Source organism: Erythrolamprus reginae, chromosome 6 (assembly GCF_031021105.1).
Source record: "Erythrolamprus reginae isolate rEryReg1 chromosome 6, rEryReg1.hap1, whole genome shotgun sequence".
Taxonomy (NCBI): Eukaryota; Metazoa; Chordata; class Lepidosauria; order Squamata; family Dipsadidae; genus Erythrolamprus; species Erythrolamprus reginae.
Genome location: NC_091955.1, coordinates 84,308,930 through 84,335,583, shown reverse-complemented (window position 1 = coordinate 84,335,583; position 26,654 = coordinate 84,308,930). Strand labels below are relative to the sequence as shown.

Genomic DNA, 26,654 nt, shown 5'->3' with positions numbered 1-26,654 from the left:
GGACAGGATAAGAAGCAATGGATGGAAACTAATCAAGGAGAGAGCCAACCTAAAACTAAGAAGAAATTCTGTTAGGACAATAAATCCGTGGATTTAGTAGTAGATTTTACTCACTATTCAGGACTGACAACTCTACTGAAGGAAACAGTCAATGTTTTGGAATAGCCAGGACAAGGACCACTGAAACAGCTCCTTCTAACAACTTACTATAAATGCAGAAAGCAGCAGGTAGAAAAAACATAGTTCATAACTAGCAACATCCTATAATGTACGGAATCAGGAGGCATAACCAGGACAGGTGAACCCCTGACTTTTCTATAGCATAGCAATAGAAATGTCTCCTGTACTTCATCCTCTACATTGCAGCATAACTTCCCATTTTGCTGAAGCTCCAACTGATGTTCTCAACGTTGCTGAGCACACACTACAAGTCCAAACTCTAGTACAGGGCTCATCAAACTTGAAAACTTTACAACTTATAGACTTCAACTCCCAGAATTCTGGGAGTTGAAGTCCAGAAGTCTTAAAGTAACCAAGTTTGAAGACCTCTGCTCTAGTAGAACTGCTCCTGGCTTTACTTTACTTCTGAAAGTTTTTTTTCCCTTTGATACCACACTAAGAATTAATTATGACATGATGGTGGCCAATTGGCAAGGTTTGTATGACCCCTTTGTGTGCTCTGAAGTATCTATAATTGAAGTATCAGATACTTAACGTTTCTTTAAAAGGTGATATAGCATCCAGGCATCTATTATCAGAATGGCTTCTTCACCTTCTATCCATCAGGAATAAGACTGTACCGCCATACATTATTGAAGCCCTTCAATGTGTCATTTATAAAGTTGTTTACCGCACATAAAAGTATATCAAATTCAGATAGTGATCTTGCAAGTGTAAAATTGCATTGTGGGATCAGTATATTATGTCAATATTTATTTTTGATGTAAGACAGTAAGATTTATTATTGACATGTTTTGGCAAAACATGGAAATATATCTTTCTAAGAGACTATTGAAATGACGGGTCTAACATCAAACACAGTGCTGTCAGTTGCTACTGTAGGCTGTTCCCTTTCACCCAAATTTGTAGATTGATGTGCTGGCTATTTTCCAAAAAAGCACAAAAAAAAAACCAGGGTAGCATTTGCTAGGCAGACAAACCTTACAACATAACCACAAAATATGATTTTTTTAAAAAGGTTATGCAATACAAAAGGCAAAATAAATGTATGACTTGCTATAATGAAAAGAAAAAGGGATGAATGGTTCACTTTTTCCTTATGATCACATATTTTCCTGCCCTTTTCATATAATATTGTCTCACCTATGCTCATTAATCAACCAGTCTTTTTTCCTACCATCTAATTTAGAGTATAATCCACCCAGTGATTACTGTAGTATCTTTAAATTTGATTTCAATAATACGTATGCAGTGGAAGTCTTTGGAAAATTTTCCTTGGATGACCAATTAAACTCAGTGTAGAGGACTGCAATTTTACATGCTGTATAAATTTAAGTCTGTGATCCTAATTACATTTATCAGCCATAATGAACATACTGAGACTTGTACCTGGGTAAATATACCCAGTACTTTGCTGTAACTGCTTATTAACCTGTTTTTTAAATAACCACTGGTATCACTTCTAATAAATGCTTGAATTGTGTAATGGGAGAACAATCACATTTCCTAATTCTTGCCAAACAATACAACATACGAAGTCCGAACGCCCTGTCAAATTTTTGAACTGAATACGGCATTCTTCTAGCACAGATTTGGAACTCAGATTCAAATGAATCTCAATTGTGTATGTCACAGCACACTCCAGGCCAGGGCTTCCCAACTGCAACAATTTCCGATTCTTCTTCTTCTTCTTCTTCTTCTTCTTCTTCTTCTTCTTCTTCTTCTTCTTCTTCTTCTTCTTCTTCTTCTTCTTCTCCTCCTCCTCCTCCTCCTTCTCATTATTATTATTATTATTATTATTATTATTATTATTATTATTATTATTATTAATTAGATTTGTATGCTGCCCCTCTCCGTAGACTCGGGGCAGCTCACAACAGTGATAAAAACAATACATGGTAACAAATCTAATAATTAAAATCTAAAATAACAGTTTTACATTACAAAGTCTAAAAAGAAAAAAAACCCCAGTAGATAAAATACATACACACAGTCATATCATGCACAAAATTACATAGGCAAGGAGGGGATGTCTCAGTTTCCCCAAGCCTGACAACAGAGGTGGGTTTTAAGGAGTTTACAAAAGGCAAGGAGGGTGGGGGCAGTGCTAATCTCTGGGGGGAGTTGATTCCAGAGGGTCGGAGCCGCCACAGAGAAGGCTTTTCCCCTGGGTCCCGCCAGACGACATTGTTTGTGTAGAGTTCAACTTCAAGAATGGCTATGCTTGCTGAGGACTTAAATCTAAACATTTGGAAGTTCCCTGGCTGACGAACATAGCTCTATACTTTGACAGTATGAGCTTAGATTACCTTTCTGACTACTTTTTCATACACAAATCAAACTTTGGAAACTCCAAGTTGAGTCCTTCCATACAGGTAGATATTTCCTCCTACTTGAGAACATCTTCCCACCCACAGATCCTTCTGTGCCCCCAGTTTAATAGAATAGAATAGAATTCTTTATTGGCCAAGTGTGATTGGACACACAAGGAATTTGTCTTGCTGCATATGCTTTCAGTGTACATAAAAGAAAATATACATTTGTCAAGAATCGTGCGATACAACACTTAATGATTGTCATAGGGGTCAAATAAGCAATGAAGAAACAATCAATATTAATAAAAATCTTAGGATACAAGCGCCAAATTACAGTCATACAGTCCTAAGTGGGAGGAAAAGGATGATAGGAATGATGAGAAAAAACTAGTAGAAATAGAAGTGCAGACTTAGTAAAAAGTTTGACAGTGTTGACATTTGTTTAGTAGAGTGATGGCGTTTCTATAAATATTAAAAACACAAAGAATACATGTTTCCCCCCCTTTCAGAATATGATAAAAAATACAGAGATTTAGATACTAGAATTGTAGTGTATTTGGGATAATAAAGCCAATATAGGCATGTTCCACTCTTCATAAATTTTAATTGCAGTGTCTCCCATTCATGCACCTACAATGTGGATTTGTTTAGTTTATTCTCTAGAAACATATCATTGCCTTTCAGAAGGCAATTCAATTGTCAGCTTGTGCTTCAATGCCATATTTAATGTCCAGTACATGTGATCAAACAGAATTGCAGATAAGCTTCTTGAATGACCAGCCATTTGGAACCCGAATAGCTAAAAAGCAGCATTTTAGAAATGCCCTTTTGGTGAACAAGCAAGGTGTTCTATTTCCTTAATCATTGTCTGATACAAACTCTACTTATTATTCCCCAATAAACAGTTGTTTAATTGGCAAAGGCTGGCAGCCATTCCTTGTTGTCTGTGTACACTCTGTGCAGTTTTATGTCTACTTTGCGACAGAAAGTGTTAATATGTACATTTTATTTCCATTATAATTAGAACTTTTTTTTTGCTTATTATCCATGGAATCACAAGATAAAAGGCTCTTTCCACATATTAAATCTGGTGCCAAATTGCCCCAAATCACTCATACTTTGCAAAAGTCTACCTGGAACAATTCCTGCACAGTTTTATGATCCCAATCAAAGCTAATGAATCTCATAAAACAAGCTGGGCTCTGCTATTCAGAAAGGGGACAATGCAATTAAAACTAGTACAGTATTCCTTTACATCAGGGGTCAGCAACCTATGGCTCTGGAGACAAATGTGGCCCTTTCATCCCTCTGCTGGGGTTCCCTGTCACCTGCCAGCTCCACAATTGATAGGGCTTTTGGTTAGGACAGGTAAAGGAAAAAGGACGCTGTGTTAGGTGGAGACTCTATGGTGGGGGAGCTGGACTTCCAGTTGGCTCCAGAATTGAACAGGGGACTTCTGGTTAGGTTATTTGTGGCTCTTTGAATGTTTAAGGTTGCTGACTCCTGCCCTAAATGAATGTTTTCTATCATTAATTAGGTGATATAGTTTATCTGGCTACATGTCTATCACATGGCAAATTCAAATATCAACCAGCAAATGTTCTACCCTCCACATCAGCAAAAAGAATCCGAACCTCATATATAAACTGAATAAACAAAATCTCACAGCCAACCCCCACTCAGTAAAAGACCTTGGAATACTACTATCAAATGATCTAAGTGCCAAAGCTCACTGCAACAATATCGCCAAAAAGGCTTCTAGAGTTGTTAACCTGATCCTATGCAGCTTCTGCTCTGGCAATCTCACACTACTCACCAGAGCCTACAAAACTTTTGCCAGACCCATCCTTGAATACAGTTCATCTGTCTGGAACCCATACCACATCTCAGACATCAACACCCTTGAAAATGTCCAAAGATACTTCACCAGAAGAGCCCTTCACTCCTCCACTCGAAACAGAATACCCTACGAAAGCAGACTTAAAAGCTTAGAACTACATCGCCTAAAACACGATCTAAGTATTGCCCAACAGATCATATGCTGCAACGTTCTATCTGTCAATGACTACTTCAGCTTCAATCGCAACAACACAAGAGCACGCAACAGATTCAAACTTAATATTAACCGCTCCAAACTTGACTGTAAAAAATATGACTTCAGCAACCGAGTTGTCGAAGCGTGGAACTCATTACCTGACTCAGTAGTGTCAACCCCTAACCCCCAACATTTTTCCCTTAGACTATCCACGATTGACCTCTCCAGGTTCCTTAGAGGTCAGTAAGGGGGCGTGCATAAGTGCACCAGTGTGCCTTCCGTCCCCTGTCCAATTGTCTCTCCTTATCTCATTTATCTTTTCTTCCTTTCAAATATGTTCACCTATACTTTTATATCTTTTCTTCTATTCTTTTCTTTACTTATATTATTACATATCTTTCTCTTCATTGTGTATTATGTATTGGACAAAACAAACAAACAAACAAATAAATAAATGTCATTTGACATTAAATGTATTCAGATGACCCCTGATTTGATGACATTATATGGGAAAAGAATAACATGAGCCTTCAACAGATTGACTGCGGCTGCATACAGGTGCAAGATAAACAGTTGGACAGGTGATTGTAGAACAATTCAGACCAATCCAAAACACACTTGAACATTTGGCAAAGCTCTCATGGGTATGCTCTTTATTAAGAAAAACAGGGGTGACCAGATAGAATGAAGAAAGTAAATAATGTTAATGATTTAGACGTTATCTCATGTATCCTTCTATCAGTACCAAGCTTTGAAAACTCGATCGTCTGTTGAGAAAAAGTGAGGGGAAAAATGAATTAGGGAAGAGTCTCTAATAGTTGCAGAAAGATTAAAAGCAAAAATATACCTATAATTCATTGGGAAAAACACTGAGACAGTAAGGCAACAGCCTGTTCAGTTTCTGCAGTAGATAAAAATCCTTTGTTTCTGCCAAAGTGATTTATTTTAGTCAAGAGAGAAAGCAAAGATATTCAAATATAAGCAGTATAGCAATATTTCCAACAACACATCCAGATTTGGGATGAATTCTCTCCACTTTGCAGGAATTTTCAATCACAAAACTTCCATGGAAGTTTAGGTTTAGTGGCTTTCTCTGCACATTCAGAATAATAATAATAATAATAATTATTATTATTATTATTTTATTATTATATTATTATTATTGTGGCACAGATGATCCACTGGAACCTGTGCCGGAACTGCCATTTACCAGTGGCAAAGAACTGGTGGGATCATAAGCCTGAAAAAGTGGTCGAAAATGAGCAAGCAAAACTACTGTGGGACTTCCGACTTCCGACTGACCGAATTCTGAAGCATAACACACCAGACATTGTGATTGTGGAGAAAAAGAAAGTATGGATCATTGACATCGCAATCCCAGGAGACAGCAGAATTGAGGAGAAGCAGCTAGAGAAATTAGCGAAATACGAAGATCTAAAAATCGAGCTGCAACAACTCTAGCATAAGCCAGTGAAAGTGGTCCCAGTGGTACTTGGCACACTTGGCGCAGTACCAAAGGATCTCAGCGGACATTTGAAAACCATCGGAATTGACAAAATCTCCATCTGTCAATTGCAAAAGGCTGCTTTATTGGGATCGGCAAACATAATTCGCCGCTACATCACGCAGTCCTAGGTGCTTGGGAAGCGCCCGACTGGTGATGAAATATGAAATCCAGCATAGTGATCTCGTTTGCTGTGTTGTACTGACATAATAATAATAATAATAATAATAATAATAATAATAATAATAATAATAATAATTTATTAGATTTGTATGCCGCCCCTCTCTGTATACTCGGAGAAGATGGAAAAAAATGATGAAGATTTCTGAGCATGCTTGGATAAGGAAGCTGGTTACCTAAGCAGAGGAAGTGGGTGAATTGCTGATCCGGAGACCCTGCAGTTAAGTTACAGAAGTAGAAATAAAGGAAGGAAATGGATAGAAAATGTTTTGAGTGGCCGTTAGCCAATCAAAGCCAATATAATCTTCTAAAACCAGTCTTGTAATTGCTTAATACTTGCTTCTAGCCTTGAACCGTAGGCAGCAATTCTTCCAGACAGGAACAAACATCTTGAGTAAAAGAAAAAATGAGTGATCTCCAGGGGTGGTCCTTAGGTTTAGTTGGAATAGTCATCAACGGTAGGATTTCAGGAGTTGAGGAGGCATCAGAAGTGATCCAAAAGTAGTAAAAGCACTAAGGTTGAAGGCAATGGATGCATAGTTATCACTGAAGACAATGACACTTGTGGCAAGCAGCTATTATTCTTTATGTCTTGAAGGACTTCAGCCTCTAATATCAAGCTCCAGTTTTTAAACACTTCCATTTTCACAGCAGCATCATTGGCGTGCTTAGATTTACATTTTTCTGATAATTGAATCTGATGTTTCACATGTGAATAGAACTAGAAATGCAGGGTTCACTCAAAGGCTGATCCAGAGTGTCTAAGGTTGTTGTAACATCTGCCCTCTCTACAGTACATGACAAGGCATCATTACATATGTGCTGAAGGTGTGTAAAGGGTGAGTTTTGCAGCATCTCCCTAATGGCCACATAGTGCTTATGAGAGGAAAAGTGAGAAGTCCAGCGAAGTAGCACTGAGGATGTTACCTCGTTATTGTAATTAAACAACCAAACTCAGAGACCACCAAGAACTTCATAAGTTATTCCTGAGCTACAAATATTCTCTTCTGTTCAGTAGCATATGCTACTCATAGGCAACAGAGAAAGAAGAATGATACCATCATACTAAAGAGGATGAAAAAGTACTTTAGAACATAAGAACATAAGAAGAGCCATGCTGAATCAGGCCAAAGCCCATCGAGTCCAGCATTCTGTGTCACACAGTGGCCCACCAATTGTCCATGGGCATCTTGAGCAGAAGGAGAAGGCAGAACCCTCCCTTTCCCTTGACCCCCAACAAATGGTACCCAAGGGAACCCTGCCTGCCTCAACCAACATTTCCAAGTGGAAATGTTTATACCATATTGGTGATTATGTAACCATCTAGAACCAAATATGGAAAACCCCCAGAAATTGAAGGCTGACAGTCTTGCTAGAGTTGAGCTGAAGTTGATTCTTCTTCATCCAAGCTCCCAGAGCCCCAACAGCATTCAAACATCAAGACACAATATCCACAGCACGTTTTGGGTGGCCATAGATGGAAATACTAAAGCTTGGTATCATCAGCATACTGTCAGATGAGCTCAGTTAGTGGCTTAGTGTAGATGTTCAACAGGCCCGGCAATTCTAGTTTATGTTTTTTTAATTTTATTATTAGAGTTGAAAGGTACCTTTAGGTCATCTAGTCCAACCCCACTGCTCAAGCAGGAGACCCTACATCACCCCAATCAGTCCAATCTAATCCAAAGTTGTACCATTCCTATCTACTTTTTCTTACAACCAGATGTGAGAGATTAGAAATGCAGTATAATAATGATTTGAGCTAAGTAATCAGTCAAACATCTTAAATCAGTTAAGTGGTGATACAATAAATAAAAATAATAAAACAAAATAATATATCAGACAGGAAATAATGCTCCTATCACATCACTGTATTAAAATGATCAATCAAATGCCCAGACTTTTGAGAAAGTCTAATGCATTAAAGAACAGGCAGGCATTGCATGGGGAGATTTCTTCAACTGGTCAGCCATTTATGAGATTATTAATAAGCATAAACCTCAGAGCCAGCATCTGACTTGTCGCACTGATTTAATTTACAGTAGATTCATTATAATGATTTCATATTCATTTTGCATGACTTTAAACTGATACGTTATTTCATATCCTGAAGAAATAGCTCAGTCTCACATGACCAACATAGCATTCCACTCTTACAATAATCCATTTCTCTTACCTGACATTTCGACCTTATTCTTTTTAATTATTTGACTAGAATGATAACCTCAGCTATGAACAACATTTGCTTAGCCTTGAAATTAATGTTCACATTATGGATGGAATACTTCTCTAAATTATTTATTTCGGGGTCTTTTTCACAGTATCAGTCTTTGCTCCTAAAACCACCACCACCAATAATAACAAAAAAAATATGAATTGGTCACTTACTAGGAACTCCAGATACCAGCCGTAAAGGGCGCAGCACGCGGAAAGCTCTAAGTGCTTTAACATCAAATCCAGCGCCTTTACCTCCCAGTGAATTTACCCCATCTGCTTTGGTTGCTTGTTCTAAAATTGCACTAAAAAGCCTGCGGAAGGGAAAGGGATGAAAAACAAACAAAACAAAACAATAAAATGGTTAGCATACCATATGGAGAAAGAAACAATCAAGATATAATGATACCTCTACTTGCGAACTTAATTCGTTCCATGACCAGGTTCTTAAGTAGAAAAGTTTGTAAGAAGAAGCAATTTTTCCCATAGGAATTGATGTAAAAGCAAATAATGCATGCGGTTGGGGAAATCACAGGGAGAGTGGAGGCCCTCTTTCCTCCCAGGAGATTCCTAGAGAGGCCCCATGGAAGCCTCTCCCCACCTTTTCCGGCCTCGTTTCCACCCAGGAGATTCCTAGAGAGGCCCCAGGGAAGCTTCTCCCTGCCTTTTCCGGTTACAGTTTCAGAGGCTCAGATTTGTAAGTGGAAAATGGTTCTTGATAAGAGACAAAAAAATCTTGAACACCCGGTTCTTATCTAGAAAAGTTCGTAGGTAGAGGTGTTCTTAGGTAGACGTACCATTGTACCTTATATAATGCAGAAAATCCTCCATCAGGAAATCAAACAGAACATTCATATTTCTTTATGATATGTACAACGATGATATAGACAAAATGTTTCTGGACACAATTCAAAGTGTTGGTAAAAGACCTATAAAGGTCGGGCCAGATTACTTGCAGGACCGCCTTCTGCTGTATGAGTCTCATTTCATTGATATGTTCTATTACTATATCTTCTTTTCTATTATTTCTTAGATATATTTTACTATGAGTATCTCCTCTATAACCTTCATCATGTATTTTACTATGTGTATATAGATATATACCCACTAAAACCCTCATTGTGTACTGGACAAAATCAATCAATCAATAAATAAATATAAATTCAAACAAACAAACAACTAAAATGTACATGTGCCCTGTTAGAAATATATTTGTTGACAGCCATAACATAAACTCCCAGACGTGCTTAGAAGAATCAATGTCAAATTTAACAGAATCGATTTAATAGAAATAGCAATAGCACTTAGACTTATATGCCACTTCATAGTTCTTTAGAGCAGCGTTTCCCAACCGGTGTGCCGCGGCACACTGGTGTGCCGCGACACACCGTCAGGTGTGCCGCGGCGAGAGGCGGCGGAGGAGAGTGGGCGGATCGGGCGGGCAATGGGGCAGGGGGGAGAAGCCAGGGGCGCGTTTGGCCGGGAGTCCGGGACTGTGTGGCTTTGCGCCATGAAGAGAAAACGGCCGACTTTTCCCTGCTGCCGTTTTCTCTTCATGGCGCAAAGCCACACAGTCCCGGACTCCTCGCCCCAAGGCAGGAGGCGGCGGCGGAGGAGAGTGGGCGGGCAATGGGGCAGGGCGGAGAAGCCAGAGGCGCGTTTGGCCGGAGGCACCGTGGGGAGGCAGGGGCAGGGAGGTGCGGCAGTAGGAGTAAAGGGAGCCGCGGCTGCCCCTGCCTCCCCACGGTGGCAATGGCATCGGGAGTGCTAATAGCGGCGGCGGCGGGAATAGGGGGGGGGCCTGCAAGTGGAAGCCTCAGCCCTGGAGCCCCCTCGCACCCATGGCTTCTCATCGATGCCTCTGCCTGCCCGATCCGCGGGAGTGCTAATAGCGGTGGCGGCGGCGGGAATAGCGGGGGGGGGGCTCCTGCCCGCCGCTGCTATTAGCACTCCAGCGGATCGGGCAGGCAGAGACATCGACGAGAAGCCATGGGCGCGAGGGGGCTCCAGGGCTGAGGCTTCCACTTGTGGCTGTCCCCGCCAGCCCGATCCTTCCTTCTCTCAAGCTTTTTTGGGGTGCGGCTTCTTCCAGAGCGGTGGCTGCAGCGGCGCTGGCGATCCGGCCGCTAGCCGCTCCAAGCGCTGTGGGAACGCCCACCCCTCTCACAGTCCTGTCCCGGGCTGTCAGTAAAGGGGCTGCTTGCTCGGAACATTCAAACTAAGGGAAACCTTCGCTGGCCTCCACAGAGAAGAAAGGAAGAGAGAGAACAAGAGAGAGCAACAGAGAGAGAGAGAGAGAGTGATAAAGAACAAGAGAGAGAAAGCATGAAAGAGAGAGAAAGAAAATAAGAGAGAACAAGAGAGAGAGAGAGACTAAGAGAGAGAGAAAGAAAAGAGAGAGAGAGAAAATAAGAGAATGAGAGAGAGCAACAGAGAGAGAGAAAGAACAAGAAAAAGCACGAGAAGAAAAGCAAGAGAGAAAAAGAGATAGCAAGAGATACTGAAAGAAAGCAAGAGAGAGAGAGAAAAAAAGATAGCAAGAGAGACAGGAAGAGGAAAGGAGAGAGAGAGAGGAATGAGAACAAAAAGGGGAGGAGAAATGAGAAAATGATTGAGGCAGAGAATGAGAGGAGAGAGAAACAAGAGAGAGAGAGAGGTGATTCTTGAAGCATATGGTAAAAAGCACCCAAATAATAAGAAAACCCCCCCAGCCCTCACCTGTTTTTGAAAAGAATAAAAGAGAATTAAACCCCAGCCCTCACCTGGTTTTGGAAATGGTTGGAGTGTGTATACATACACACACATAAGGGGGGGAGAGAGACAGGGATGGAAAAAGAGGAGAAGTGAAAGGGAGAAGGAATGAGGGAAAAAGGGAGGAAGAGAGAGAAATGAGAAACATGAGAGAGAAAAGGGGGAAAGACAGGAGAAGTACCCATAAATGAGACAGCGGTATAAATTTCAGGAGGGATGATTGATGATTGACTGTATTTATAAGGGGATGTTACATGGGATTATATATATGAGGGGGTTATTTATGTATGTATGTATGTATGTATGTATGTATGTATGTATGTATGTATTTATTTATTTATTAGATTTGTGTCATTTTGGTTGGTGGTGTGCCCCAGGATTTTGTAAATGTAAAAAGTGTGCCGCGGCTCAAAAAAGGTTGAAAATCACTGCTTTAGAGCATTCTTTAAGTGGTTTACAGGGTGAGCATATTGCCCCCAACAATCTGGGTCCTCATTTTATCGATCTCAGAAAGACAGCGGCCTGAGTCAATCTTACAAATACATTAATCAATGCACACATTTTTGGCTGCAATCTGTACCCTTTCTATATTGCAAGGCAATCTTTCTCAACCTTGAAAATTTTAAAATACATATATGGACTTCAACTCCCAGGGGCCAATCTCAATTTGGCAGGAATGATGTTCACAGGATGGTGTATCAACTCCAAATACAGTATGTTTATCTTTAATGAGGGTGATATGTATGGGATTTTGATGCTGCATACTAAATGCACCTCTGCATCTGAAATACTTCAAATATTAAGCATCCACATGACAGCCGTGTTTTAAAACATAGAATCTCCTACAAAAGGCGATGGTAGAGATTGATAGGCAGGAAGAAGCACTATTTTATCTATGTACTCATCATAGTAATATAATATAAAATTTACAAATATCTCTGTGGAGGATTTTTGAAATAGAACAACAGCAGCTGTTTCTTAAAGATTGAAAGGCAGATACTCACCCTACTACCACAATTATAAAATCTAGTAAATTCCAGCCATTCCGGAGGTAAGCATTAGGATGAAAGAGAAGTCCATATGCTATTACTTTTAAAAATGCTTCCACTGTAAAAATTATGAGAAAGAGATATTCCACTCGTTCCTGCAGTGAAAAGAAAAAGAAAACATGGAACATGGTGGTTAACTTTGGAAGATTTCAGGAAATATTACATCATAGGAGAAAGAGAGGGCTACATTTCCAAGTCAAAACAATTGTCTTTTTGACAGGACTGTCATTTCTTGCTGTTCTTGCTAAACGCAAGCCAAATCATTTACAAATAACAATAATAATTTGCCATCCATTTCTATAACCAGTTACAGTGAAACAACTTTTAAATAACTTTTAAACAACAAAATTAAAGTCAAAATATAGTTATTTGGCGAGACCCAGGAGAAGAGCCTTCTCTGTGGCGGCCCCGACCCTCTGGAACCAGCTCCCCCCAGATATCAGAGTTGCCCCCACCCTCCTTGCCTTTCGCAAGCTCCTTAAAACCCACCTCTGTCCTCAGGCATGGGGGAATTGAAATTTCCCTTCCCCCTAGGTTTATAGAATTTATACATGGTATGCTTGTATGTATGAGTGGTTCTTTAAATTGGGGTTTTTTAGATTATTTTTAATATTAGATTTGTTTACATTGTCTTTTTATATTGTTGTTAGCCGCCCTGAGTCTTCGGAGAGGGGCGGCATACAAATCTAATAAATAAATAAATAAATAAATAAATATTTTAATTTGGTTAATTTTCAATTAAAACATTGAGAAAAATAAAACCTAATATAAAACAATCAGTCATCCCTCATTCATGGTACTGGCCGGAGAGGAACTAATGCTCACGGCCCCAAGCATAAATGTGTTTTTAACATCTTTCGGAACGCGAGGAGAGTGGGGGGAGTACGAATCTCTGGGGGAAGTTGGTTCAGGGGATCTGGGCCACAACAGAGAAGGCTCTTCCCCATGGACCTGTCACTTGGCATTGTTTGGCCAATGAGACCTGGAAAAGGCCGACTGTGCGACCTAACCGGTCACTGGGATACATGAGGCAGAAGACGGTCCTGAAGATATAGGGTCTACTGCATGAGCAAGGAGGTTGGATTAGACCTCCTTTCCAACTCGGTTATTCTGTTATGTTAGAGATTTTGTTTTGCTTTGCTGCTTTTAGCAGTCATTTGAACAGCTATTATATGATTGTCCTATGCAAATATTCACAAGCGGCCATGAACAATGATCAGTTGCTTCTGCTAATTGCCAGCCTGCCAGAACAAGTTCCTTGGAAATAGGGTAGTTCCTGTTTGGATGTGTGAGCACAGGAACATTACCTCGAAAGCAGCACTGCCATGGCAATTAATTCCAGGATACCTGGTGATCTTATTTCAGAAGAAAAAAAAAGCCAGGGAAGCCCAGGAAGAAATCCATAACGCTAAGGACAAAATCTTGGTCTTTGCTAAAATGTGTAAACTGATGCTTCCACATCTATCTGCTGTAGTCACTAAAGAAGCTGCCATTTACATATGCTCTTAATTCTTAATAGGCTCTAACTACTCAGGGAGAAATAGAACAGCTGCTTACAGGAGAACAGCTGGTTGCTTGCTGATCTCACAGTTGTCCATAACCCAAACCATATGATATCAACCTCAAAATACAGCAAAGTTTCACTGGGATCAGATGTCAAACCAAGCTTCTGGACCTTAATAAAAGCTTTAAAAAATAGCTGACAACTTGTATTACTAAGAATTTTTCAACTTGCAATACAATATTCAAATTATTTGGTATGATTGGCTATTGGTAAGTATCTATTTCCAGTTTACACATAGATTAAGAAAAGATGCACAGAGGTGTATGTTAGTCAATTGTGGTTTGCAGATCAAAGTCTAATTTGAAATTCAGATGTTTATTTTATTAGTTTAAGGAACAACAATACTTATTTCAGGAAGTTGGAGATAGGAAACTGATGGACCAAGATCCTGGGCAGTTCTCTAAACCCTTCTTCTTTTGGGGGGGGGGGGGGTGTAAGCCCATGTGCCTGGAGGCCTATGTGTATTTGTGTGTGCAGAGATGCTACCTCACTATTTTGAGACGTGAGTTGCTAGAGAGGATCTAAAATAAGGACAGAGCATGAGTAATCTGGATTTAATATTAAACAATCACTGTATTTGTTAATGTCAGAATATAAAGTTTCTTTTGTAACCTATAACATTGCAATGGAAAAACCTGAACGGCAGTTCCATTCTCAGGACTATATTGTAATTAACAGTACATGGTGCCAGAGGGAAATGATTTAAAGCCTGTAAACACAGAGAGAACATGCTTATTGTCTGCACTATCTCAATCGTAGTTCATCTTTCTCAGCAAGGAAGCAGATGAAATCTGTACTTCCTCTCTTGCCCTGTCAAAGATACAGCCTAGCCAACAAATTACTTCCAGATATTGACACTGAAATGCAATTGATTAAAAAAAATGATCACCATTCTGAGATACAGTAGTCTTCAATTATTTTGGACAAATGCGTTACATTGCTTTTTATGTTGGGCTTTGTTCTTTCCACAAGCTCCAGAATTATTCCAAATACAGCAGAATATCCACTGAGTCCTCAGTCATCTTCCATTCTTTCTACGTTTGAAAGTTTCCCCATTTCAATATTTACATCATTTTTTTCTTGTTGTCTTTAAAAATAGCGTATTATACATGTGAACACTCAATGCAGAGATTTTGTTGAGCTCAGTTGCTAATTATTTCATGTGATAAATAATTGGGGGATTTGAGACATCTTCCCCCAGGCTCATTATTATTTATGTTTGATATGTATGTGCTGTTTGGTTTTTAATTATGATAAGGTTTTTAGTTATTTTTAATATTAGATTTGTGCCATTGTAATATTGTTTTTATCGTTGTTGTGAGCAGCCCCGAGTCTTCGGAGAGGGGCGGCATACAAATCTAATAAATTGAATTGAATTGAATTGTTTTATGGAAGGCTGAAGAATGTGTTCCATGCTATGGTGCTGATCAAGATTTGAGGATTGGTTTTCATGTCTATGGCAGGACTTGAACTCAGAGCCTCCTGTTTCTAGTTTCTGGTGCTTTAACTATTAGACCAAACAATTTTTTTCTTAGCAGCAAAATAAAATTGGAATAAGGCTCTGATCTAGCCAGATTGTTCACCCAATCATATTTATATGCTAAATTGACAATGACTAAAGAAAATCAATCTTCACTATTTGTATAATTGCTTCTACTTAAATTTGAAGTTATAGTATGCATGATGCATAATAAATGTCTACAGTATTTCTAGGGATGATTTTCTAAGGAAAATCAATTTTCACTATTTGTATAAATGGCTCAACTTAAATCTGAAGTTATAGTATATATGATGCATAATAAATGTCTACAGTATTTTGCGGATGAGTACAAAATCAAGTGATCTATCACCAATCGCCCACATATTAATGGCTTTTAAAAAGCTGGCAATCTAGCTGAGTATGTTTTTTAGTGCACTTATTTCTGAGATATCATCTTTAAAGTAAACTGAAAATGTGCAATATGATGTACGGCAACTATGCACTTGTAAAAGTGTTGGATGATTAAGTTAACACACACAATTCAGCATTCCATTTTTCTAGTTCTAAGTAATATATGCCCATGGGTGTGTGTGTGTGTTCTGCCTTAGCTCACTGCCGGTTTGTTTCCTGATGTGCTGAACACATGCGCGTGCATGCTAAAAACCCAGCTTCTGCGCATGCACAGAAGCAAAAACCAGCTTCAGCACATGCGCAGAAGCAAAAACCAACAGGGCGGCACCTATGGTGCTGCCGAGATAGCAGATTCAGGGGCATGTCCAGCTGGCCCTCACTGCCAGTTCAGCGAGTTGGGGGAAATTCCCGCTACCGGTTCTATAGAACTGGTGCAAACTCGCAGGACCCCACCTCTGTATATGCTTCTTTTTATCATGTTTGTAATGTTTATAACATTTTCCAAGGCAATCAACCTTCCTGGAGCAGAGACACCAAGATTCGGGGTGTACCACTGGATGCTGGTCTCTATACTAAAATACTTATCTGTCAGAGTTATTTAGGAAGCTACTGGGTGACCATACCAGGAACTGGATGAGCGTACCAGGAACTGAAGTCTTTGAAGAACGAAGACAATGCAGCAGGAATTCTTTTGAAGATGTTTTACTCTTCTTTGTATCAAAAATATATGTTCTATTTTCTATGTACAGAACATAATACTATCTTACTATATATTACACCACACTTCCTACAGACTACTAACTACATGAACCACAAGCTATGAACCACTACTAACTAATCACAATGAAACACAACCAATTACACCTATGCAAAGGTGAAGTACTGTTTATACATTTCTAAGCCAATCAGGTTGTAGCTTAATCCTGGTGACTCAGCATTCTTTTCCATCTGCAGTAATTACAGCCTTCCCCATGTAAATGAAATATTACCTCAGGACAGTACTAATCCTGACATTATCTAATTCAACTCTTCTAACTAATCTTACCAAGGCTATTTTAGGATCCCCCCCCCCATTTTTTTGCTACTTATGTAATTAATAGCAAAGGGGGGGGGGAGACACCCACGAAATATTTATTACAATATTCAGTCTAGGATACTAGTAGGCAAAGCTGGCTCTTCTATGACTTGTGGACTTCAACTCCCAGAATTCCTCAGCCTATCATGCTAACTCAGGAATTCTGGGAGTTGAAGTCCACATATCATAGAAGAGCCAACTTTGCCTACCCCAGGGGATGAACAGATAAACTCCACTAAATGTGGCATACCACAAGTGACACAGTATACCAAAATAAAATCAGCAGCATTTGGAATCCTACAGTTTGTCTTGGCAGATTTGGAATCTAATCCAAATCTGGTTAATCTTTGGCCTAGTTAATCCTTCCTTGGAAGACCTTTAAGGAATATCAGTGCTGTATGATATTTTTAAAAACCCTAGAAGAGGCTGATGATAAACATAATGCTATCGCCAAGGAAAGGAATCTGGTCCATGAAATCACCAAGTAGAAATCTACAAAGCCAAATGTTCTGGGAAGGAACATTCTGGAGAATTCCAGAACCTCCTTTGAACCATGACAATCCAGCTCAATGGGGGAACTTAGTAATATTCAGGCTTCATTCTCCTCAGACTGAATGTTAAGGCAGCCTGGCTCAGAAACAATTTACATTTACCTTGTGCCATTTCCAATTTTAGCTGAATCTACAATTCTTTTATATATACATCCCTCTATCTCCATGAACATAAAGGTTTTCTTGCAATCTATTCATGCTATATTTGAATTACATGGAGCCTTGTTCTACCCTAAATGTTAAAAGTAAGTATGGCACAGATTTTGTTCATAATTCCATTTTACCTCATACTGAACGGAAATTATTTTGGCTTCACAAACTGTGAGCTTATCCTAGAAATCTTGATCCCCTACTTTTCCTTCCTCTTCCTTCCTTCCTTCCTTCCTTCCTTCCTTCCTTCCTTCCTTCCTTCCTTCCTTCCTTCCTTCCGCTTCCTTCCATATCCAAAGATGGGCTACAAAAATAGTGGAAGGTCTTAAGCATAAAACTTATCAGGAAAAACTTAATGACTCAATCTATATAGTCTGGAGCAGTGATTTTCAACCTTTTTTGAGCTGCGGCACATTTTTTACATTTACGAAACTCTGGGGCACATTGAGTGGGGGGGGGGGGGTGTGGCTAAAAAAAGTTTGGACCAAAAAATTATATATCTCTCTTCCTCCCTTTCACTCTATTTCTCTCTCCCTCCCTCTTTCTCTCCCTCCCTCTTTCTTTCTCTCTCTTTCCATCCCTTTCTTTCTCTTCCTTCCTTCCTCTGTTTTTTGCTGTCTTTCTCTCTCCCTCCCTCCCTCTATGTCTTTCTCTCTCTCTCCTTCCCTCCCTCTCTTTCTCTCTCTCTTGCTTTCTTTTTCTTGTTCTCTTTCTCTCTCTCTTGCTTTCTTTCTCTCTCTCTCTTGCTTTCTTTCTCTCTTTCTTCCTTTCTTTCTCTCTCTGAGCTTCGCGGCACACCTGACCATGTCTCGCGGCACAGTAGTGTGCCGTGGCACACTGGTTGAAAAACACTGGTCTGGAGGACAGAAGGGAAAGGGGGGACATTATCAAAACATTTAAATATGTTAAAGGGTTAAATAAAGTTCAGGAGGGAAATGTTTTTAATAGGAAAATGAAGACAAGAACAAGGGAGCACAATCTGAGGTTAGTTGGGGAAAAGATCAGAAGCAATGTGAGAAAATATTATTTTATGGAAAGAGTAGTAGATGCTTGTAACAAACATCCAGCAGATGTGGTTGGTAAATCCAGTAACTGAATTTAAACATGTCTCGGATAAACACAAATCCATCCTAAGATAAAATACAGGAAATAGTATAAGGGCAGACTAGATGGACCATGAGGTTTTTTCTGCTGTCAATCTTCTATGTTTCTAATATCGTTTACATATTTGGTTTAAAAAAAAAAACTCCATCATACTCATGAGTAATTCATTAATGAATAATTCATTATTCATGAGTAATGAATTGAAATGGAAATGGGCTTGGCACATGATATGATGAACAGGTGGCAGGTGGACAAAGCAGTCATAGAATGGACTTCACTTGATAAAAGGCATCCATGAAAGAGGGCTAAAACAAGATGGATCTATGACATGAGCAAGTATTGTGGGCCCAATCGGCAAAAGAAAATTCAGAACCATATTGGTTAGCAACACGCGGAAAGGCCTTCATCCTGCAATGGATAAATAATTACTAAAATAGCAATAGCACTTAGACATATATACCACTTCACAGCCCTCTCTAAACAGTTTACAGAGTCAGCATATCACCTCCAACAATCTAGGTCAGGGATGGAGAACCTATGGCACTGGTGCCACACGTGGCACACGGAGTCATATCTGCTGGCACGTGAGCCATTGCCCTAGCTCAGCTCCAAAATGCATGTGTGTGCCAGCCAGCTGGTTTTTGGCTCTGTTACTTCCAGAGAGCCTCCGAGGGGATGGAGGAGGTTGTTTTTACTCTCCCCCAGCTCCAGGGAAGCATTCGGAGCCTAGGGAGTGCAAAACGTGGCATCGGGCCAGAATACCTTCGGAACCGTCTTCTGCCGCACGAATCCCAGCGACCGAAAAGGTCCCACAGAGTTGGCCTTCTCTGGGTCCCGTCGCCTAAACAATGTCGTCTGGCAGGACCCAGGGGAAGAGCCTTCTCTGTGGCGGCCCCGGCCCTCTGGAATAAACTCCCCCCTGGAGATTAGAACCGACCCCACCCTCCTTGCCTTTCTTAAGCTACCCAAAACCCACCTATGTCGCCAGGCTTTGCCAGGAGTTACCCTAGGCTACGGTAGATTTATGTATGGTATGACTGAGTTGTATAGTTTTAATAATGGTTTTTAATGTGTTTTTAATATTTGTGACATTGTATTTTGTTGTGAGCCGCTCCGAGTCTTCAGAGAGGGGCAGCATACAAATGTAATTAATAATAATAATTAATAATAATAATAAACAAAACAAAACACGAGTCTACTGGGCCCACCAGAAGTTGGGAAACAGGCCATTTCTGGCCTCCAGAGGGCCTCCGAGGGGGCGGGGGAAGCTGTTTTGGCCCTCTCCAGGCATTGAATTATGAATGTAGATACTTATGCATGTGCGATAGCACACGCCCACGCTCTTTCAGCACCCGAGGAAAAAAAGGTTCGCCATCACTGATCTAGGTCGTCATTTTACCCACCTTGGAAGGCTGAGTCAACCTTGAGCCTGGTGAGATTTGAACTGCTGAACTACAGCCAGCAGTCAGCAGAAGCAGCTTGCAGTACTGCACTCTAACCACTGCACCACCAAGACTCATCATAAAATGATGATAATGACCCATGAGTAAATTAATACACTGTGCATTTTATTATTACCGTGCTTCAACTATAATGTCCTGTACTTCTTGAACCTCAGTTATGTCACTGTATTGGTAATACAGTAGTCCCTCGCTATACCGCGCTTCACCTACTGCGGCTTCACTTCATCGCGGGTTTCTGAGGAAGTCGATTGGCCGATTTAAACAGCCCGCCGAACTCAATCGGCAGGTTTTTTAAAAAAAAATATATCTAAAATTGTAAATACTGTATTTAAATACTGTATCTAAAATAAATACTGTGTGGGAAGGGTTTATAAACACTTAAAACAATGAAAACTTACCAAACAATTACAATATAAATACTTAAATAAGTACTATCAGTCGATAAATTCCCCATCGCGGATTTCACCTATCGCGGCCAGGTCTGGAACGTAACACCAGCGATAGGTGAGGGACTACTGTATTAACCACTTATTATATGGACTGGTATTGTTTTGCCACAAAACTAGGTGAATCAAAGATGTATTAAAATACTGTACTTAAGAAATGTAACACATTCAGATAGGTGGGGAGTAAAAACATCTATTCAAGCTAACATAATACATAACATAATACATATTTACATTTACTTTGTGCCATACTACTTAACATAATACTACTTAACATAATACTTAATACTACTTCAACCCAGAGTGAGTGGGTGGTTGAGGAGAGAGAAAGAGTGCAAGTTGAATTCCATTTATTTAAATGTCTGAGTTCTTCACCAGAATTTCCCAAAAATGTTCCCACAGAATATTGTATCAACTTATTTTAGCAGCTATTCAATTGTGTGAGATGTATTTTAAGAACTTTGTGGCAAGGAGCAATTTGTAAATGGAAGAAAATAAGAGGGCAGCCAAGAAAAAGAATTTGATTTTACAAATACTGGATTTCTAGATTAAATGTTATCAACAAATACTGGATTTATTATGGGAGAATCCTTTTGGTGTGATTATGGTTAACATAAATTAGGATGAATAAAACTGATCTTTAGTAATACAGAGCCAGAAGGCGATACTTATAGGATCAACACTATAAAACAGATTCTGAGGCAGATTTGTTGATTCTGGGTTGCTTCCAAACACTTTTGGTTGCTAAGGAGACATGAGGTCCAGGGTTTTTTTTTTTAAACCCAACAAAGGATTTAGTATATTTTTTAAAATCCAGGAAACATTGTCAATGTAGTAAATAAAGGCCTTTCCTTTTGTCATAATGAAATGTAGAGTACCGCACATGGTCAAAATGAAGTCAAAATGTAACAAGAATCAAGGAGGGATATTACATAATAATAATAATTGTTCTGGTTTCTGGTATGTTGTGATTCCGTCTGAGGACCCTCAGGGAACGGCTGATCCTCTGCCGGCTTCTTGCTCAGAGGGGGAGGATGAGGAACAGGAGGTTCAGGCAGACGGGGAGGAGGAATCTCAGGCTGAGAGAGAGGGAGGACAGCCAGAGTCCCCCGAGGGGGAGCTCTCCCCAGCAAGCAGCCTGGATTCCTTAGATGAAAATGCACAAGCAATAATCGATCTCCAGCAGAGAAGAGCAACACAACGAAGGGGACAATTAGCCAGGTACTTTCAGCACTAAAGAGGCAACAGCTGGGCTTGGGTGTGGTGCTCTCTGGAAAGGCTGAAAAGGCAGACCCACCCTTCCTGGCTTGTGGAGTATTATCTTTGGGAGTCCTGGGACCTGGCTGTGATCTTTGGCGTCTTGGAATTCTGGTTTGTGACTTTGAATACTGAAACCTTAGGGGGGAAAGGTGTGGGTCTTATTCTCTACAGTGGTGGGTGTGCCAGCAAGAAGTCTGCTGTATTGTCTGGCCATCAGGACTCTGCTGTGAAGTCTCATAGCCTGCCTGTTGGGAAGAACAGGTTTTTCTCTGTGTTTATTTTTCAAACTATAAAGTGCTTTTGCTTTTACCAGCGTGTCTGGCTGCTTTTTCCAGTTGGTGTTGAAGTCTGGGGGCACCCAGAAAGAACATGGTAGAAGTTTAGTAATTACAAATAACTCTCATTAAATGCATCATTTCATGAATAAAGCAATTCCGTTTATTTCTCTGCTCTCTTGTACTTCAACACATTCCAGACACCAATCGGTCTGTTATCTCTCTTCTAGCCGCATTTCTCACATTCCTTATCCTGCTTCACTTAGACAAGATTTATTTCTTAACTACATAGCTATAAAAAACAGCAGCACTGACTAAATACAATACAAAATACTTTGGCTTACTTTAGCGTGGCGAAAAAACCCTCCATATTTCTTTTCAGCAACGTTGAAACTCCACCCTTCTTCTCCACTAGCCCCCTGACGTGCCAAATACCTCACTACAATATTTAACCCATTCCTCTCCTTAATATCTTCTTCCAGACCTTTGCTCTCTACGTTTCTGAATCCTTCTGAATTTAGGGTTAACCCAGCGCGCTTCTGATTCTCCCTCGCTAGATCCTGAACTCATAGCCCCATCCTGTGGCTGGCCTCCCACCTGTTCTACTACTTGTAACCCCGCCCCCCCCCCACTACTTCATAAACACTATCTGAATCTGAGTCCTCAATATCTTCATCATCCTCCAACTGATGAAAAGTATGTACAACAACAACAACAACAATAATAATATATTTATTGTTTATTTATTAGTATTATACCTACCAAGCCTTCTTAACTGAAACATTTTTTGCTGCATCAGAAACCCAAGTTCTAGAATAAATTTTTATGAATATTTATTGGTTTATGAAGGAGGAGACAGTCATTATGTTGTCTGTGTGCCCAGGTATGATCCAATGGTGAGTAAATCTGCCTCTACCAATTACTGTATTATATTTTGGAGCAAATATGAGTTCCAAATTATGGAGCTTCCATTTGTTGTTATCGTATTGTTCTTCCATGAACCAAACAAACCCATTTTTAAAAGTTTGTACATCAATGAAAGGAAAAAGATTCCGTTTTTAATACAGAGTAGTCTTTATCTGGTGGAAACAAGAATCAGTTCAAGTATGAATTAGTGCCTATTGATCCATACATATATATTGTGGCTAGAGATGATAAAAGAACAAACTAGAGTCTTTAGCAAGAAAGCCTGGAGTAATCCTTCAACACTGTTTATTTAATAACTGCCAAAGTCTGTTTTTCAAGTATGACAGCACAGCAAATACGCTTATATTGATTGCTGAGTATTATCAGTCATTGACATAAAATTGACTATTTTACTTGAAACCAGATCTACAAATGTATATGGAATGCTGAACTTCTGAACAATAGTATAAAATGAAATGTTGAGCAGAAATAAGAGTGGATATATTTATGATATTAACTTAAAATGAGTTTTCTGCCTGCTCAATTACATAGGATTATCAAAGTTCAAGGCTGAAAGTACTTCATGTCTACCTTCTATAGAATGAGTAATCCTTGCAACCTTCTCTAAAACACGTCCATAAGATTATCCTCAGATTATGTATTTGGCAAAACTGCATCGCTGCAAATTCTGCCAATTTCACCAACCATTCCTTTGCCATGGGTATTTTAGAGTCTTTCAATTTTATGCATGCAATTCCATAATCATACTGCCGTTACTATGCGTAAAAAACAATCTTCCACAAATCTCTTATCTCTCCATTAGTCCCTGAAAGTTTCAGTTGAATACTAAAATTAAAACAATCTCTAAATCACTATATGTATTTGCATCCAAACATTTCTATTATCTTTTTTTACAGGGCAACCAGGCATGATAAAATGATTTGTCAGGTTTTCTAGCTATCTTTCCAACATAAATCTGAAGCATTTTCATACATTCTATACATAGTTTTTCTGGTATCATATACCAATGGTATGCCCTTTAAACATGTTTTCTTTTAAATTGTAACATCATATGTGTTCAGCCGGGCTCTATGGTATGAGCCTCCCAAAAATTCAAGAGTAAAAAATTCAGACACACACACACACACACATTTGAAAATTCAAAAACAATGTTTTATATCACAAAATTCAAAAGAAACAAAGCACCCTTTTTGTATTGCAAAAAGCACTGTTTCCAAAATAAACTTGTAGGTTGTAAAAACCCTTAAGCAGTCCTTAAGTACTTAGCTAGCAGCTGTGAAAAACGTCACAGCCCTCCTTCTTCCACGAGTTGAAACAAACACGCTTTGCTATGCCTTGGTTTCAAAGTCCTGAAAAATCAACAAACAGAGTCTTGAGCACAATCCTGAAACAGCAAGTCACGGTCCAAACAAGTATGATCAGATAATCTCCACACTGCGAGGCCGGCACGCTGCCAATTTAACAGCAGCCCTAATTACTTGAACCCCACCCAACCACAGGTGGACTCAATTATCTCCTATAATACTTTTGAAGCTGTTCTCTCCTATACATAGCTCTACGCATGTGTGGGTCTATCATTATTTCCTCATCCGAATCTAAGGAAGATAATGATGATTGACTTCTTCCTGGGCTATCTTCCAAGCCCCCCTCTTCCATCTCACTGTCACTTCCTTCTTCAGAGGATAATTCACTAGCCGACTCTGTCTGCAGCAAAACAGGCCTATGACATGTTGATGTTTCCCCCACATCCACCTTCTCAGTCCTTGGGGCAGGAGCTGGGCCAGAGCTAACCACAACAAATATGGATGTCCTTTCATTCACACGTTTTCCCATTCTTTGATACGTAAGTTATAACCAAAATGTTTAGCTCATTTTATCATACATTCTTTAATTTTTCTTCTATTTCAGACTTCAGGAAGGCATCTCCACCCAATTGTGGTTCTCATAACTTATTCAAATAAGTGAAGCTATGGATGGAGTTCTCCATCCTTTCGAAAGTCTTTGCCAGTAGGCTTTGCTGGCAGGCCTGATGGCCATGAATTTTACATCTTTCATGGCCAAATCGTATTGAATGGTATGTATGTGTTGTTAAGATGTAGGTTTTAACTGGGATTATTGTTTTAATTTATATTTGACTTCTTTTTATTGTAAATTATATTTTATATTGTTGTAAACCGCCCTGAATCCTTCGGAATTGGGCAGCATAGAAGTCAAACAAACCAACCAACCAACAATAAATAAATAAATAAATGTGTCACATGACAAAATGATGCCACAATTTTCACACCCCTGCACTCTCAGATAAGTGACTGTATAGCCTCTTCTTAAAAACCTCCAGTGATGAAACACCTACAACCTCTGATGAGTTGATTAGTTTTATTTATAGCATTGTCAAGATCATGACTAGATAGGAAATCACAAACATTATCTTGTCCACATGCTGTAATTCAAATAAACTCTATAAGCGTCTCCTGCAAAGTTGTGGTATTAATTAAAACAAAACAAAAATATTGGATATATTGTTTCCAGTATAGTATTTAGAATTAAGGTCTAGCATTCTTTTCGCGACATGCACAGGCTGGGAATTTGTTTTTTCCTCTAGCAGAACAGAAAAAAAGAGGGTATAAACAACCACATTCAAATGCATTTAACATGTAGCATGTCAGGCTTCCAGGAGACATTTGTTATTTTTCTTAAAGCAGCTAAAACATGAATCCTCATTTTCTATTTTTTGCTAAATAACCAAAGATTAAAGATTACTTCCAGACATGCTCCTTATATTAATTGCTGTTATGAAAAGCCAGCAAAACACTGGCAAGGTTAGAACAACAACGTTCAGCCTGCTTAAGATCTCCCATGTCTTCTTTTGTTTATTAATTAATTAAAAAAATACCCTGAAGAGTTTTTAAAAATCTAATCTGCTTTTATATGGCAGTGACATGTGACAGATCACCATGATATGTATTATGATTTATTTGCCTTGTTTAATAAGTTGTTACTCCTCCTGCTTAGATGCTTAGGTTCGTGGATGCAATCAATTAAGATAAGTAGCTACATCACAAAATATTTTGGGTCATCATACTTCTTAGCTTTAAAACAACAAAAAAATACACCTTCTACAGATTATTGCTGTGTTTTCTATCTATGGCAGCGACCAAGGATGGGTTCTAACATACCTCGCTGTGAGTTTGTTTCCTTCCATGCCACATGGCCACTTGCGCATGTGCAGTTACAAACAATGTAAACCCCCCCCAAACAAAAAATGGCGACCGCATGTGCAGTGCCAGGAACCCGGCTTCTGTGCATGTGCAAAAGAAAAAGAAAGCCAGAAATAGGTACCTCTACCTAAGAATGCCTCTACTTTTCTAGATAAGAACCGGGTGTTCAAGATTTTTTTGCCTCTTCTTCTTATAAACCATTTTCTATTTAAGAACCCGAGCCCGGAAAAATTTCCCAGGAAATTTGAGAGCAGCACGATGGCCCGGCCAGTTTCCCACCATCCCCCCCTGGGTTTCTCTCTCTGGCGCAGAGTATGGGAGGCAGCCTCGCGCCGGGTGTATGGGAGGTGCGTGCTCCTCCTCGCCGCCTCAGAGTCCCTCTTTTTTTTTTAAGCCTTAAAGTTTTGGATTTTTTTGATTCCCCTCACCTCACCTTCTTCCTTCGGCAGCGACTCTCCTCCTCCTCTTCTTCCTCCTCCTCCTCCCACCCAAATTCCGAGCT

General features: G+C 39.6%; 1 protein-coding gene across 1 annotated transcript in view; it reads right to left on the bottom strand.

Annotated features, from left to right (window-relative positions):
* Positions 1 to 26,654, bottom strand: part of CACNA1C (calcium voltage-gated channel subunit alpha1 C) — a 611,798-nt gene that overhangs the window by 196,319 nt on the left and 388,825 nt on the right. The window contains 2 exon segments of the mRNA XM_070756479.1: positions 8,603 to 8,742; positions 12,184 to 12,323. Coding sequence (XP_070612580.1) covers positions 8,603 to 8,742; positions 12,184 to 12,323 — 280 coding nt within the window.